This window comes from Muntiacus reevesi, chromosome 17 (genome assembly GCF_963930625.1).
Source record: "Muntiacus reevesi chromosome 17, mMunRee1.1, whole genome shotgun sequence".
Classification (NCBI taxonomy): Eukaryota; Metazoa; Chordata; class Mammalia; order Artiodactyla; family Cervidae; genus Muntiacus; species Muntiacus reevesi.
In genome coordinates, this window is record NC_089265.1 from 38,095,599 (window position 1) to 38,110,896 (window position 15,298).

General features: G+C 39.5%; 1 protein-coding gene across 4 annotated transcripts in view; it reads left to right on the top strand.

Moving 5' to 3' along the window:
• The window catches only part of GLIS3 (GLIS family zinc finger 3), a 475,107-nt gene that overhangs the window by 429,237 nt on the left and 30,572 nt on the right, over positions 1-15,298 (top strand). For all 4 annotated transcript variants that reach the window (XM_065907922.1, XM_065907921.1, XM_065907924.1 and 1 more), the window contains one exon: positions 11,139-11,308. In XM_065907922.1, the coding sequence (XP_065763994.1) occupies positions 11,139-11,308 (170 nt within the window). The remainder of the gene's footprint in view (positions 1-11,138; positions 11,309-15,298) is intronic.

Sequence of the window (15,298 nt, forward strand, 5' to 3'; positions counted from 1 at the left end):
CTACTTCACCGCTATCCCCTTCTATCTCAAGTACAACAGCCCCCTAACTGGTTTTCCAACGTCCGGTCTTGCCTACCCACAACCTTCTACCTTCACCCAACACACACATGGTCTCAGCTCCACACCACACTAAGAGCTTCCCTTAAAGGGTAAATTGAATCACTGAGGGTTTCCTACTGACATCTGTGTTCCCACCATTCTTGGAAGAAAGTCCAAGCTCCTTTTTCTGGTGTGAAGGGCAGCAGTAATCCTGAACAGATGACGGATGCTTTCCCATCTCCACATTCTTCTCTGTGTGACTTCATGGCAAAGCAGGAGATGCTGATGTGAGCTTTTGTGTGTTACTCCACCAAACAAATAGCTTGATTTGTGGTTCAAATATTCATTCACATCAGACTGTTTTCCATGGATTTTAAATTTTGAACTGCTTTGTTTCCTTGTTTTCAAATTAATTATAAACACACATCACAGACTATCTATTAGAAAGTCTATAAAAGGGATTATAATTTTTAAGTACCAGTGGAGTTTTTTCACCTCTGAATGCCAAATCAGCCATCTTTGTTTTGTTCCCGCATTCCAAACAGATCCACTTCATGTGAAGCCTGAGATGGTATTTTTTTAGTCCCCTTGGGTTTTCAGTCAGGAAAGTGAGTCATGACAGTAACAAGGAAGGCTTGAGGTAAAATAGAATTCTTTTTCTTGAAATCTCTACTTGAGTGCCTTAGCATGAAGCAACATGGAGTTCACTAAGCCATTAGAGTATTCAGATGTATGCAATGTGTTCTTTTCATATACTTTCTCTGAAAGAGCAAATTCTAGAATTCCTAAAGTGAAAGCCCATAAGCCATTCTAGCCCGAGTCAAGATATCCACATTACAAAGTACCTCATCTCTGACATAGAAAAGGCTGGAAAGGAAATCCTCTGCTTAGTGTTTTAGCAGTGTGATCTGGAAATCAACGTCATCTTTTCCCCTCTCAGGTGGAGACAGTTGGAGAAATTGGCCCCTGAGAAACTGTATGTTTTTGTAGGTGAAGGACTGTTTGTTCATTAGTGGTGAGGAGTCTTATTGAGGCGAAGAGAAACCAAGAGACAAAGTTCTTTGGGTTAATCTTTTTTGGTTAGTCTTTGGGTTAGCCTCCTTTTTCTGAGAAATAGTCTTTAGTTGCTTTTCTGTTTAGTTGCAAGGAGAAAAACTTTTCTCTGTTTTAATCGTCTTCCTCAGAGTAAATGGCTGAAACTGTTCTCTTGAATAAGATATTCTCCCCTCAGAAACTGGTTTCTGGACAAATCCTCAGCTGGCCATTCACACCAGTTCGGCAAAGGTATCTACCTGGACACAAGAATTGACACTAGGTTGGGGACCGTGTCTATGGAACCAATAGTCTCAACAGAGTATTTCTTCAGCAGCAACAGCCAGCATTTATTATCTTTGCATAGTACTGGATGAGGTGCTGGAAATGCAAAATGAAAGCATTTTGAGGATGTAATGCTCTTTCCATCTATAAGAACCAAGACCCCATCTGTGCACATGCTAAGTTGCTTCAGTAGTGTCCAACTTTTTGCAAACCTATGGACCATAGCCTGCCAGTCTCCTCTGTCCATGGGATTCTCTAGGCAAGAATACTGGAGTGGATTGCCATGCCCTCCTCCAGGGAATCTTCCTGACCCAGGGACTGAACTCACATCTCTTACATCTGCATTGACAGGTGGGTTCTTTACCACTAGCGCCACATGGGAAGCCCTAACCTTTCTCTAGAGATCAAATTGCAAACATCCGCTGGATCATCAAAAAAGCAACAGAGTTCCAGAAAAACATCTATTTCTACTTTATTGACTATGCCAAAGCCTTTGACTGTGTGGATCACAAAAAACTGTGGAAAATTCTGAAAGAAATGGGAATACCAGACCACCTGACCTGCCTCTTGACAAACCTGTATGCAGGTCAGAAAGCAACAGTTAGAGCTGGACATGAAACAACAGACTGGTTCCAAATAGGAAAAAGAGTACATCAAGGCTTTATATTATCACCCTGCTTATTTAACTTATATGCAGAGTACATCATGAAAAACACTGGACTGGAAGAAGCACAAGCTGGAATCAGAATTGCAGGGAGACATATCAATAACCTCAGATATGCAGATGACGCCACCCTTATGGCAGAAAGTGAAGAAGCACTAAAGAGCGTCTTGAGGAGAATGAAAAGGTTGGCTTAAAGCTCAACATTCAGAAAAGTAAGATCATGGTATCCGGTCCCATTACTTCATGGCAAATAGATAGGGAAATAGTGGCTGAATTTATTTTTCTGGGCTTCGAAATCACTGCAGATGGTGATTGCAGCCATGAAATTAAAAGACGCTTACTCCTTGGAAGGAAAGTTATGACCAACCTAGACAGCATATTAAAAAGCAGAAACATTACTTTGTTAACAAAGATCCATCTAGTCAAAGCTATGGTTTTTCCAGTGGTCATGTAAGGATGTGAGAGTTGGACTATAAAGAAAGTTGAGCAGCACAGAATTGATGCTTTTGAACTGTGATGTTGGAGAAGACTCTTGAGAGTCCCTTGGACTGCGAGGAGATCCAACCCGTCGATCCTAAAGGAGATCAGTCCTGGATGTTCATTGGAAGGACTGATGTTGAAGCTGAAACTCCAATACTTTGGCCACCTGATGCGAAGAGTTGACTCATTTGAAAAGACCCTGATGCTGGGAAAGATTGAGGGCAGGAGGAGAAGGGGACAACAGAGGGTGAGATGGTTGGATGGCCTCACCTACTCAATGGACATGAGTTTGGGTGAACTCCAGGAGTTGGTGTTGGACAGGGAGGCTTGGCGTGCTGTGGTTCATGGGGTTGCAGAGTCGGACACAACTGAGTGACTGAACTGAACCTTTCTCTGTGAATTTTTATATATATGATGTTTCTTTTAATTCATTTCTATAGCCAATTATTGAGTCTCATCTTCAGGAGAAGGTATTAAAAATTCATTTGTGGTTACCACAGTAGTAACCTGACTTTCTTCAGATGAAGGAAAAAAATGAATATAAACAACACATGTTATTACTGACCAAACCACCACCCACCTAGTTTCTTTTCAAATTTATGGATTATATTGACTTCTGAGGTCTCATTTAGCAGTGGCTTTCAAAGGCACCCAGCTGTACTTGGCAAGAGTACTGCATTGGATGTCAGTTCTAAAAGTCCTGATGTCGTCAAGAGACTTGTGTTTGCATTTGAGACCGTGAGAAAGGCCTGGAAGAAGCCATTTTTTAATCTACCTATACCTTGCTTTCTCCTGTTTGGACAAAAATCACTCTTTTCCCCTCTTTTCTCATCTGGCATTCTCATTCCTATCTCTTCTGAATTTTTTTCTCTCCTCCGGTGCATTCTATTGCAAGGCAGACTGAACTCTGTGCCTAACACTGCTGAACAAGAGAAAGCCTTCCCTTAGCCACAGGACCATGAGTTAATCCCGTTGTTTTGACCTCCTCAGAGCTGCCCAAGGGATGACATCACTACAGAACTTTTTTCCACAGCAGTATTTTTGACATGAAATGTCTAAGACCACTCTGGATAAATGTTCTTCTGGTTGGCACCTTTTTGTAAAGAGGATTTGGCAGAATCAGACTTTTCTTTCCTTTTTCCCCTTCACATCAGATTCTGAAATAAGACAAACAACCAAGTCACAGCCAATTCTGCAGTCAAGATATTCCAAAAAGCCTGGCTCTTGGTTAAATGCGTCCTGCATAATTCGTTTCTGTCACATAGCCTGGATGTCCATTCCCCCTTGCTTTGCATTTCCACTGGGGAGTAATAGTGTGATGCCACAGACCCTGTTGCCCTGTGCACAGAAAAAATATTCTTCTCTGCCTTGGGCATTGAATACTTTGTTTTCTTGACTTATAACTTACTCCATAAACCCAAATGGAGAAGCTTTCCTGCAGAACACTCCATCCTTTCTATTTCCCTCATTATAATATATATGTGGCTTCTTTAAAAAGCCTCGATGATCATTTCACCTATAACCAACGTCACAGCCCTCATTTTGTCATGCTTTTTGGAGACTCAGGCAGTTATTTTTTAGCCTTAAACTCATCCAACTTGATAAATTATTTGCGGTTAATATTGACCCAGACTCTTGTAAGGAGAAAAACACTAAGCCCTTCCAGGGGATGGATTCAGCTCTTTGAGTAGTTTGAAACCAAGTCCTCAGATGAACATACAGCTCTTGGCCTGCTTCGGTCCTGCCCAGATGGACAGTGTTGCAATTACCCACACTTCCCCAAGGCCGTTTCTTCATTTCTGAAAGCAGTCTTGATTGTCTCAGAAGCAGAATTCAATTTGCAGTTCCCCCAGTAACGTGCTGTGATTCATTCGAGGACAAATCTGGATTGAACTGAGTCCAAGTGTCTCTTTTGTGAGACAGAAGGGAAGTATAAGTAGATACTATAGTCACCCAGATGAGTCAGCCAGGAATTCATGAAGTGATTCATAAATTGTTATAAAGACCACTAAAGTCTACTAAAATGGAGCGCTGTCTGGCTATACAAAGTGGGGTATTATCATTGGGGGGAGGGGGTTTAGATGTTAAATCAGATGTGAAATCCTTAAAACTGTGCTTTTCTTTTTAGGTTTTGAAAAGGATTCCTTTTTTCCCCTTCTGCAGTCAGCCAACTGCTAAAGCCATTTTTCATTGATTAGTTTTCACAGATGAATTTTAAAACCACTACAGATGATACCCCACAATTCTTTGGGGGAATAAAGAATACCTCCCCCAAATCTACCATAGACCAGTTTCTATTCATTATTTCTACTCCCTGGCAGCAAATCAATAATATTTTTCATGTGAATACAATGAAACTAGCTGTTCCGATGCATTCTTCCTTCTTTGGGAGGTCTATAACCCTCATAGAAGAAAGAAGGTGGGGAGGGGGCGAACTATCCAAGCACATATTAATCTAGTTGATCATGTAAACACCTCTTTTCAAAGTGTTAACCCCAAAGCAGTGCTAAAACACACAGTCCCACATCGCTTGCCAGCACTGCTTGCATATACAATACAAATGAAGAAAAGTGAGGCGTATTTATGACATGTGCTTGGTTTGCAACACAGCCTATTAATAAAATTTGTTTGAAGAAACACAATTGTTAATTGACACACAGAAATATTTTGGATTTATACATAAGGGAGAGTGTAACTGAAAGGAGCTATCCAGTTGGAAAGACTAAAGGTATAAGCCTAGCTTGGGCACAAAGAACCCCATTTTAGAACCGAGCGACTTCACCAAAGCAAACTGGGAAACACACAGTCAGATTTATTAAAGGCAGTAGCTTGCTGATGCCCACCCTCTGCCCATCCTCATCACCTGATGGTGAGGAGGAAGACCTCAGAAGCCCACAGGAGTCCTCTTCCATGCTCCCTCAACTCGTCTCTCTGCCTTGCTTTGTATCTCCGTTAGAAAATGTCTTACCTTATTGGGATAAAGTGGTATCTGGAGAAGTAACTGCATGACTTTGGCAAACCATTTCATGTCTCTGGACCAGATACGATGGTGCACCAATGCCCTTCACCTCAAATATTCTATGGTTGTATGGATTTGTGAGCTCAGGATAGCTTGTTGGAAAAGCCAGAAAACCACAACTAAGTGCTCCTAGAACTAGAAAATTAACCAGATAAGTAAATGCCTCACTTCCTTTGAACCTCTTTCCATATTGAAATAGTTAAAGGAGAAAAGAGTCCTCAGTTGTTTTGTTTTGTTTTGTTTTTGAGCTTAATAGATATTCTAACACAATGCTATTGTGTTAGACAGCTCTTAAGCATTGGGTATATTTTAAATCAGAGATACCTTACATGTAGCCTCTGTTCAGAGCAGTCATTCAATAAACATGTATTAATCATCCAAACCATGTCGAACATTCATTGTTTAAAGGACTTTGATACCTAATATAAAATTGTTCATAGTTACCTTCCCACCCCTCACCTTCCATTCTTTGTTTTTCTCTGTAGTGCTCCTTTCTTCTAGCTCAATACAGTTTGTGGATTTAAACTTGTTCATTGCCTGCTTCCTCCCACCACAGTAGAGGTTCCATAAACTCAGGGTCATGTGTTACTGTATCTCTAGTGCACCTTCCCTGGTAGTTCAGTTGGTAAGAAATCTACCTGCAATGCAGGAGATCCCAGTTTGATTGCTGGGTTGGGAAGATCCTCTGGAGAAGGGATAGGCTACCCACTCCAGTATTCTTGTGCTTCCCTTGTGGCTCAGCTGGTGAAGAATCCACCTGCACTGTGGGAGACTTGGGTTCAATCCCTGGGTTGGGAAGATCCCTGGAGAAGAGAAAGGCTACCCACTCCAGTATTCTGGCCTAGGGAATTCTATGGACTGTATAGTACATGGGGTCGCAAAGAGTCGGACACAACTGTATGAATTTCACTCACTCAATGCACCCGAAGAGCTTGGTTGGTGCTCAATAAATACCTCATGAATGAATAAATGAATATGTTATCTCAGATTTTATGACCCCCCCCACCCCAGTAAGAGTTGAGAGTATTTTGCACTTGAAATTGAGACTGAGAGAAGTCAGGGAATTTATTCAAAATTAGCTAGCTATTATAGTAAGGGGTAGAGCCACACTCCAAGCCAAGGGGATCTGACTTCTCGTCCATCTGTCTTCTATGATATCCATCTGCTTTTTCTGCCATTTGTAATTTCTCTGCACATGAATTTCACCAGTTCTACATGTTTCAGTTGGGGCCTATTGTTCTATGAAACAATCTAAGATTGAGTACTGCATGTACAGGAGAGCACTTTGCTTCTGGCTCACCTTATTGCAAAGTGGGGAAGCTCAGTGTGAACAGAGAGGGGGAGCAGGCCGCAGAAGGGAAGGAGCATAACCGAGTACATATCCCCAAATAATCAGACAATTTCCAAGGTGTGTACAGGTAAATATTTGCAGAAACCTTTCTAGGGTTTTTTTTTTTTCTCCCCCAAACCACTGAAACATGGCTCATGCTAAGGTTATGTAAACTCCTTCACTAAATGAGTGGAAATAGTTGACTCAATTCCCTGGTTTTCTATTGTGTGATCTGCTTCTGATAAGCAGTTGTTTTTTTAATTCTAGTCTGTTGTGTACATTTTTATGCAACAGTTTTATTTTGTTTCAAAGAAGTATAGAAGTCAAAGAAGAGATTGGTAAGCTATGTCAAATGAAATCTGTGAAATGTCAACTGCAGATCAGCAACTGGGGGACAGAGCTGGACCTAGAAAGACATCAGACATTCTGTCTTCTGGCTCTGGGAAACTGCTGTCACTCAGAATGAATGAGAGTGATGATATCTTGTCTCGACATGATGGGGGAATGAGATGTTCCATGGGAGGAAAATTATAAATCTCTGTAATTTATACTCAGCATTAAAATTCTATATTTTATCATCAAAAAAATTAATTCACCTCCTTTGGAGTTAAAAAGAAATCTTTCTCCTTTGGGAAGAATATTCAGACCATGTTCATTTGACATGTGTGTGCATGTTTTACAAAGACTAGGTTGGAAAATAGGTGAAGACACTGAGAAAATGGGATTTCGAGGCCCCCTCCACCCTACCTTCAGTAACAATAACAACATTGTATATTTTGCTTAGTGAGTTTCTGTTCAAGTATGCATGTTTTTTATTTGTTTGCTTGCTTTTGAAGTAAATGGCTTCAAACTACTCAAGTTTCTTGAGGGTTTTTTTTTTTTTTTTTTTTTTTTTTTAAATAACATTCCTGGCATCTCTCTTGCTGTAAGTTAGTGATTGCTTTTGGTTGTTCCCAGGGCCTTGCTTTTCACCATAGAGCTTTCTCTTCTGCTTCTCTCCTGCCCTCTCATATCTGATTCTTATTTGCTATTTTTATTTCTGTGAGCTAGTTAACAAGAAAGCAAGTCATAAAAACTAAGTTTAAGTTAATAGATTATAAGATTTTTCAATAAAATACTATGTAGTGTTTTTTAGGCGGTAACAAAATTGATTCTATGTACTAGAAAGTCTGTCATATTTATGCAGCCATTTCTTGGAGTGGACTTTTTAGTGCTAAATTCTTATTCACTTCTTTGTTCCTAACAATTGTCTGGATTATCACGATCACATCTCGTTGCTTTTCATCTCCCCTCTATGTATGTAAAAGTTAGAATTTTTGTACCAATTCTTTTCTTTTAAAAGCAAAGACTACTTTAGGTGTGCATTTATTTCATTTAGAATGGTATATATTTAAACTTTTATTAATGCTTTATACAGAGTATCACACTAGATTTTGAGATTATATTAACTTTATGCCATATAATCTTATTTATTTTAATAACATGGAGTAAAACCCAGCCTGAAGTAGCAAAAAGCAAAATGTAAGGTCAACTGAGGGCTCAGTATTATTTTATTCTCCCCAGGTTTCTGAGATAGACTATGCTAAAATCCTGTTGTGTGTGTACTTTCACATTTTTTTTTCTTTGTTCAACATTACTTTTATAGTAAGTAATATGTGGTAGCCAAGAGAGCATGACTGAGTGTGAAACTTGTGTGACTGAATAGATAAGAATGATTTGTAATTAGCATGTAATTATATACTCTCTGGATAGATGTATAGATATATAATTTACATATAGATATTTAATCTAAATATAGATACAGGGGTCTGTTGTAAGAAATTAACATTCTAGATGACTCCTAATATGCTCAAATGAACTCTGTTCTTTTAGTTGGTTGACTATGCTACTTTTTTATAACTAGTAATCATAATTCATGCTAGTCACATCATCGCAAATTACAAAAATAGAAAGTTTTATATTGCTGACAGTCCTTTGCCTCCTTCCCCTTCCCCATACACATTTTCTACTCTTTATTAATCAAACTTTTATTTACAAGTTAGATTTATTGTCCTGTGGAGGAGGGAGTTGTGAAATAAAATTATTCTCCTCCATCAAGCTATTGGTACTAAGATCACACTTCTAAATACTGTAACCTGCCCCAGCTATGCATCTCTGCTCTGTCAGTCGTTAACAGGCAGAGGTACCAGGAGAGGAAACTGAAAAGCCACCAAGAGCGTGTTGCATCTTTTATTCCCAAACAAAGAAATACAATTAAAAAGCCAAAGAATCTTGCTCCCCCCCCACCCCCTGCCAAAAACAAATTTGAGATGCCAGAGATGGCTACTTAGCAATGATGTAGGTTTCCTTCTAATTCAAATCCACCCCTTTCTCTCCCTCCCTAGCGATCTTCTGCTCATAGGATTCTGGTGTTGGTTGGTGGTGTGAATTTCTTCTAGCCCCAAAGTCTGTGGTCTCACAATTCCTCTTTTCTCTCCACAACTTGAGGGCGACCTGTGAGAAACATTGAGGACATGTTCCCCAAGAAAATAGCCTCTATACGGGGAATCTTGGCATGCAAGTTTTTAATAGAAGTTATGGGGATAGTGTCAGGGTTAGCTTGCTCTGTTTTTTCTCAGAGCAGTAGGCCACTCAGCCCTCTTTTCAGACTAATTCCAGTTAAGATGATGTGCTTGGAGAATATATATTTATCAAGCACAGAACACTGAGTTACTGTTCTCTTCCAGGAGAGGGAAGATACATGTTCTTGATTAAGTAGGCATCCAAACCCAGCAAGTTTCTTTAAGCAGCCTCTGACTTCTCTTCTCCATAACTATTCCAAATCCTCCATTCTTGGTTCCTATGTCATCTTCCTGCATTGTCTCATCAGACCTCAAGAAGGGCAATGCAGAGAGAAATGGGATTTCATCCCATGGTTTCTTACTGCAGCAATACAAATGTAGAAGCTCTACTGTGTTAACTACTGTGATTTGAAACGTCCTCCCTTTGATTCATCAACGGCCCTACACAAAAAGCCCAGGAAAATTAAGTGACCTGTTTCTATGAAATAAGTGGTGTATTACATATGGTGACATCAACACGTTGTCATAAAACAAAGCCTGCCTTTCTACACAGAAACAGCCTGTTGAAGTTTTTCAGCCTCCTGAGTTTTTGGAGGACAACCAAATACTTCACTGCTAACACAGCTTCCCTGCTCATTATCATGATGCTTCTTTCACTGCATTGACAGAGTCCCTGCTCCTTTCTCTACCACACTTAGCCAGCCACCTACTGAACCGGCAAATCAAGTGTTAGGTTTTTGTTTTTGGTGTTTTTGTGTATGTGTGTGCAGGGGGAGGGGGCATTGGAAAAGGAAAGTTAACTTTATTTTGAATGCCAGCAACTAGGAGAGAGAACAGACACTTGTCCAAAGGCTGACTCCCCTCTCCCCCTGACAATTTTGATAGTCTGTGGTCATTGCTCAACTTTAACATTGTTCGCACAAGTACACTTCAAGGAAACTTCAATGTTAGGAAGTATAAGGTGTCATTTTAAACCTAGTGAATCAGATCCTGCCATTTCCCTTACAATGAGAAGATCAATGGATAATTATCATCTTATATCTCAGGTTAGTTGATAATATCACTTTATTTAAACACCTGTATGTTCTGCCTCAGAAACTACCAGTAATCTTACTGAGATTGGCATGTCTGACTGCAAAAATATTCCAAATCATGTTCCTGTTACACCTTGGGCAATGTTCTTTGCCAAGCATAGAACCTACACAGATGTCTGAGTTCCGGATTTCAAACCACACTTGACCTTTGAGGTGTAAGTTAATTTATACTTGACAAAAGAAAATATATTGTCTAAAGAGAATAGGACTAAAGATGCTTTAATGAAGTCATAGACAAAATGTTTATGAGCTAAGTGTAAATGAATCAGAAATATATGAATCAAATTTCCCCTAAAATGCAAACGGGTCTAAAAATTAGTGGAAAGGGGGTCTGACAAAAGATGTGCTTTGAATTTCATCAAGCCCAGAGTAATTGAAATGCATTTTAAGAAGCTTGACAAACTCAGACTGTGACTGGATTTTCCCTTTGTTGATCTCTTTTATTCCCTCAATATCTCAATTGAGAATTCAGTGGTTGAAAAATGGGAGAGAAAAGTCTTAAGATTTTTTTAAAAAGGCTTTTTGTCACGCTCTTATACAGTCAGAATAGGGAATTAGAATTCGGCTTTGAAGACTTTGTCTTCTTCCTGCTATTTTACACCTCTCATGTTTCCTTTTATAATTGTTTTCTCAGGTTTGCGCCTTCTGCTCCATCTCCTCACCACATTAGCCCCCGGAGAGTTCCAGCTCCTTCAATAATGCAGAGAACACAGCCTCCCCATACCCAGCAGCCCTCAGGATCACACCTGAAGTCTTATCAGCCAGAAACAAGCTCTTTTCAACCAAATGGAATCCATGTCCATGGTAAGCAAGTACCTGTCAGTCCCTTGAGTTTTGAAAAGTGATGCTGTGCTGTTGCTTTTAATTAAGCGCCTTAGTTACCTGTTGTAGATTTCAGCCGTCCTGTTATATACCACCAGGCTTTGGCTTTCATGACTTTCCTCTAAAATTTCACACTTTATCAGCATGAAATCTTGTAGCATCTAACTGGCTTTGGCCCTAAGATGGTATGACTTAGGATACCCACAAGTGGTCAGCCCAAGGTAATGATCCATTCATTGACCCAGGGCTTTTAACACCTTGTGGACAGGTCCTTACAACAGCATCTTATTTCTTAGACAATAAATGGTGTAAAAGGCAACAGCAGGGGTTCTTTTGCTTGTGCCTGCCTCTCCTCTCAAGGTCTTTGCTCCCATTCCCATATGCCCAGATCCTCTCCATCCTTCAGAACCCAGATGAAATGGCACTTCTCTCTGAAGCCTTTCCTGATCTCCTTGCTAGACATAATCTCTCCTGGCTCTAAACTGGCTGCATATCACCTGTACTTCTGATACGACATATGCTTTCGCTCACTTGTAGTTTACTTCTCTGTGAGTAAAACTTGTCTTCATTGGTAATGTGTAAACTTCTTTCTAAAGTCAGAATTTTCTGACCCATTGTTCTTCCTTTTTGAGAATTTAGCACAGTTCTTCTCATGTTGTAAAGACACATAAGTACTGGATGGATTCACAGAAGAAGAGGGAAGAAGGCAAGAGAAGTCACGATTGTTTTCAAAATGTGTTTAACCTAGAACATGCATGGAGAACTAAGTTTAGCTTAATTTCTTTTCTTTACTTGAGCCAATTTTGCTGACTCAGGCAGATATCTTAGTGAGCATCCGTAGAAAGTTGAGTTGTTAAATCATACAGACTCAAAATATACATAGCCTTTTACTTCCTAGGGACAGATACACATTCTATTTAAGCAGAAGCGATACTGTATATTTAAACTGAGAGTTTCAGCACCTGAGAAGCATGATTCAATTCTCCTCTATCTGTCTCATGCTGATTCCTGAGTTTACTTTCTATGAGTTATTACTTGTAATTAATGGGTGATATCCCCCCCAAAATCTAAATCAGTATTCAAGCTGTGTATGAGTAAGTGTGAATAACCTCCCAAGAGGGCAGAACAAAGGAACACTATGGAGCTCAGTTTGGATAAGAAATCCATCGCCTCTCCCCTCTCCCTGATAGTAGCAGTCACATAAGCCCCCTATCCTCAACAAAACTTGGGCCTGTGGTGTTATTTTTTACCTTCTTCTGTCAGTAAATTTCAAGCTTTAGTTGTGTGTTTACTCAACCAAGAAATATTCCTTGAGTGCCTACTATGTGTAAAGAAATGAATGTGTGAAAAAGACAAACAGAACACTCTACTTTCCGAGGGGGATTCCCAACCCTGACAAGGAGCTCTTCTAATGTGGGGGAGATCCAGGTGCTCTGAAGCCACCCTCATCTGTGGGTGGAATGCAAACAGCAGTTCTGGCTTTGTGAACTACAGAATAGGCCATTGATTCTAAGACACGCAGTTTTTACCTTCATATTTTAACACTGCTGAAATCTGAATGTATCTCAGTCAGTGGCATTGTGTAATTGGCAGTAATTTTTCTTTCTGGTGCTGTATAGAATAATGGAGCATTTCACAGTCAGTGGTGTCATAGTTCCAATGAAATGCAATATCACACACTTTGATTACAACTGTGAAGCATATTTTAAAATTTCAAAAATTAACCTACTTGTAGAAGAAAAAAATTGGAAGGAAATTCTCCAAAACATTAACAGTTTTTTGTTGTTTTTAAATCGTGGTGGTAGGATAATGGGTGGTTTCCTGTCTTTTTTTTTTTTTTTTTTTTTTCTGTTTTCTAAAGAAATTTTTAAAAAAACTTTGGGATTAGACCAATTGGAATGCAAATACCAATCTACCCAGCTGTGTGACTCTGGACAAATTATTGAGCTTGAGTTCTCTTCATTAAATGAGGGAAGTCTTACCTATCTTCTCTCGTCTGTTGTTATGAGGATTCAACAAGGAAAGCACTTGGTACAGTGTAGGAGCTTAATTAATTAATGTTCTTCCTTCTACTCCTTTTTCTTTATCAGACTATTTGAGAATAGGAATAATATTTGTAGCCTTAGGATAAGCATAATACTTGATGCAGAGTAGACATTTAGTAAGTATTTACTGAAAAAGAGATTGACACTCTCTCATTCACCAAACAAATAATGAAACTAGATACAATTAATGGATTTACCCTCTCATTTTGTCCTACCTCTTAGCAAAAGACTCTTCTGCCATATTTCTCACTTTTAGTTGAATAATGAATTTTCACAAGTTTAGTTGAAGCTTGAAATTGTGGGGGTTTTTTTTTCCACCTTGTTAAAAATTTCCATGACTAAGAAGAAACTGCTAACAGTGTTATGAATCCTCCCTAGTTGGTCCCCAACAAAGGTCCTTCTGCCCAGTGTTGTTTGAGTCGATAGAACAAGACTGAGTTCATTTCAGAAGCAAAAGAAAGCTTCCTTCTTTGATAAAAGGAGAAGTCCCAACTCCTGCTCTATAGCATGGGCTCTCCCAGAAAGACCATAAACCGGGCTTCTTTATAGTGTTCTTTGCTAAAGAAGGGTGGGAGGAGTTCTGCAGGTCTGGCGCAGCATTTCTGCAAATGGCATGCCGTCCTCATCCTGACTTGCAGAGTTCTGCTCAGTCTTTCTGCAGACTGCACGCCAAGCTGAAGTGTCTGGCACCGCAGGTCTGCGCTGGGCGCTCTAATCCAACATGTTAAGTGCAAGGCCCGCTGTAGGCAATTGAAACTAAACACAAAAGAAGAGATTATACTTGATCTTCTCACCTAGGTTGTGTCCTGTTTTTCCTGGGGACCCCAGTGGACTTTGCCAATGACAATAGCAGCTCTAAAATAAATACATACAACAAGCCTTTCTGGAAGAGATCAAGATATAGTTATGCAAACTGGGAGATCATGACTCTTACAGGAAGGGTGGGCAAGTGGCTACAGTGAAGAACTAGCAAAGGAAGTGTTCATGGATTAGCTTCTGGGCCTCTGCTAGGATTTAAGAGTAGGGACCCAGATGTATACTTACTTCCTCTGCCAAGCTTTTCTTTTTTTTTTTTTTCCTGAAAATATTTTTCTAAAACTTTCTTGGCATGACCATGTCTTATCAACTACTCCTTAGGATAAGGGCCAAATTGATCTAATATTTTTCAAGTGGGTGATTCAGTGCTAGGGGCGAGGGGAGCAGAGATCCTCTAAATGGGTTGCTGTTACTGACTGTGCCTTTCAGCTTTGGTTGCACTAGTTTCCTTGATGGTATTATATAGGATTTTGGTAAGAAGGAACTTCATTCCTGATAAAACTAGATTTTTAAAGCTCCAAGCAGTGTCAGGGTTGCTAACACAATTGCTGCAGTGAATATTTGTTCTTTCTTTCAAGAAATCCATGGTTTTAATGAACATTCCTCTCTGTGCTCCCTGTAGTAGGTAGAAGTCAGAGAAAAATGTCATCACTGTAGTTTTAGATATGGGAACTGAGACATGGAAGAGTATTAAATGTCTAGGCATTGCTGCCTTGGCAAAGTACATGGGCATCATTAACAAGAAATCCACATTTCCAAGCCACTTTCTTAGTCGACCTATGTCAAAAGCACATCAAAATAAATGATTTGTGTATATATCTATGAAATATACACTTGTATGTAGATGTTGTTGCATTACATAGAACCATGAAAGGTTATTATTCAGAGGGGCTTTGGTCTAATAGATGAAGAAAATGTGGTCCATTGAGTTTTATTCATGCCATACTAATTGATAAGAGCTTAGATGTTGTGTGCTCTATGTATATATTTATTAAGAGGTATTTTGTAAAAGGTATACTCTGAAAAGGTTAATAGCACTGTTTTTTCAAGTTCCCTTAACTAATGGATAACCCAGGACCAGAACTCAGTTTTGTTGATTCTGCATCTACTT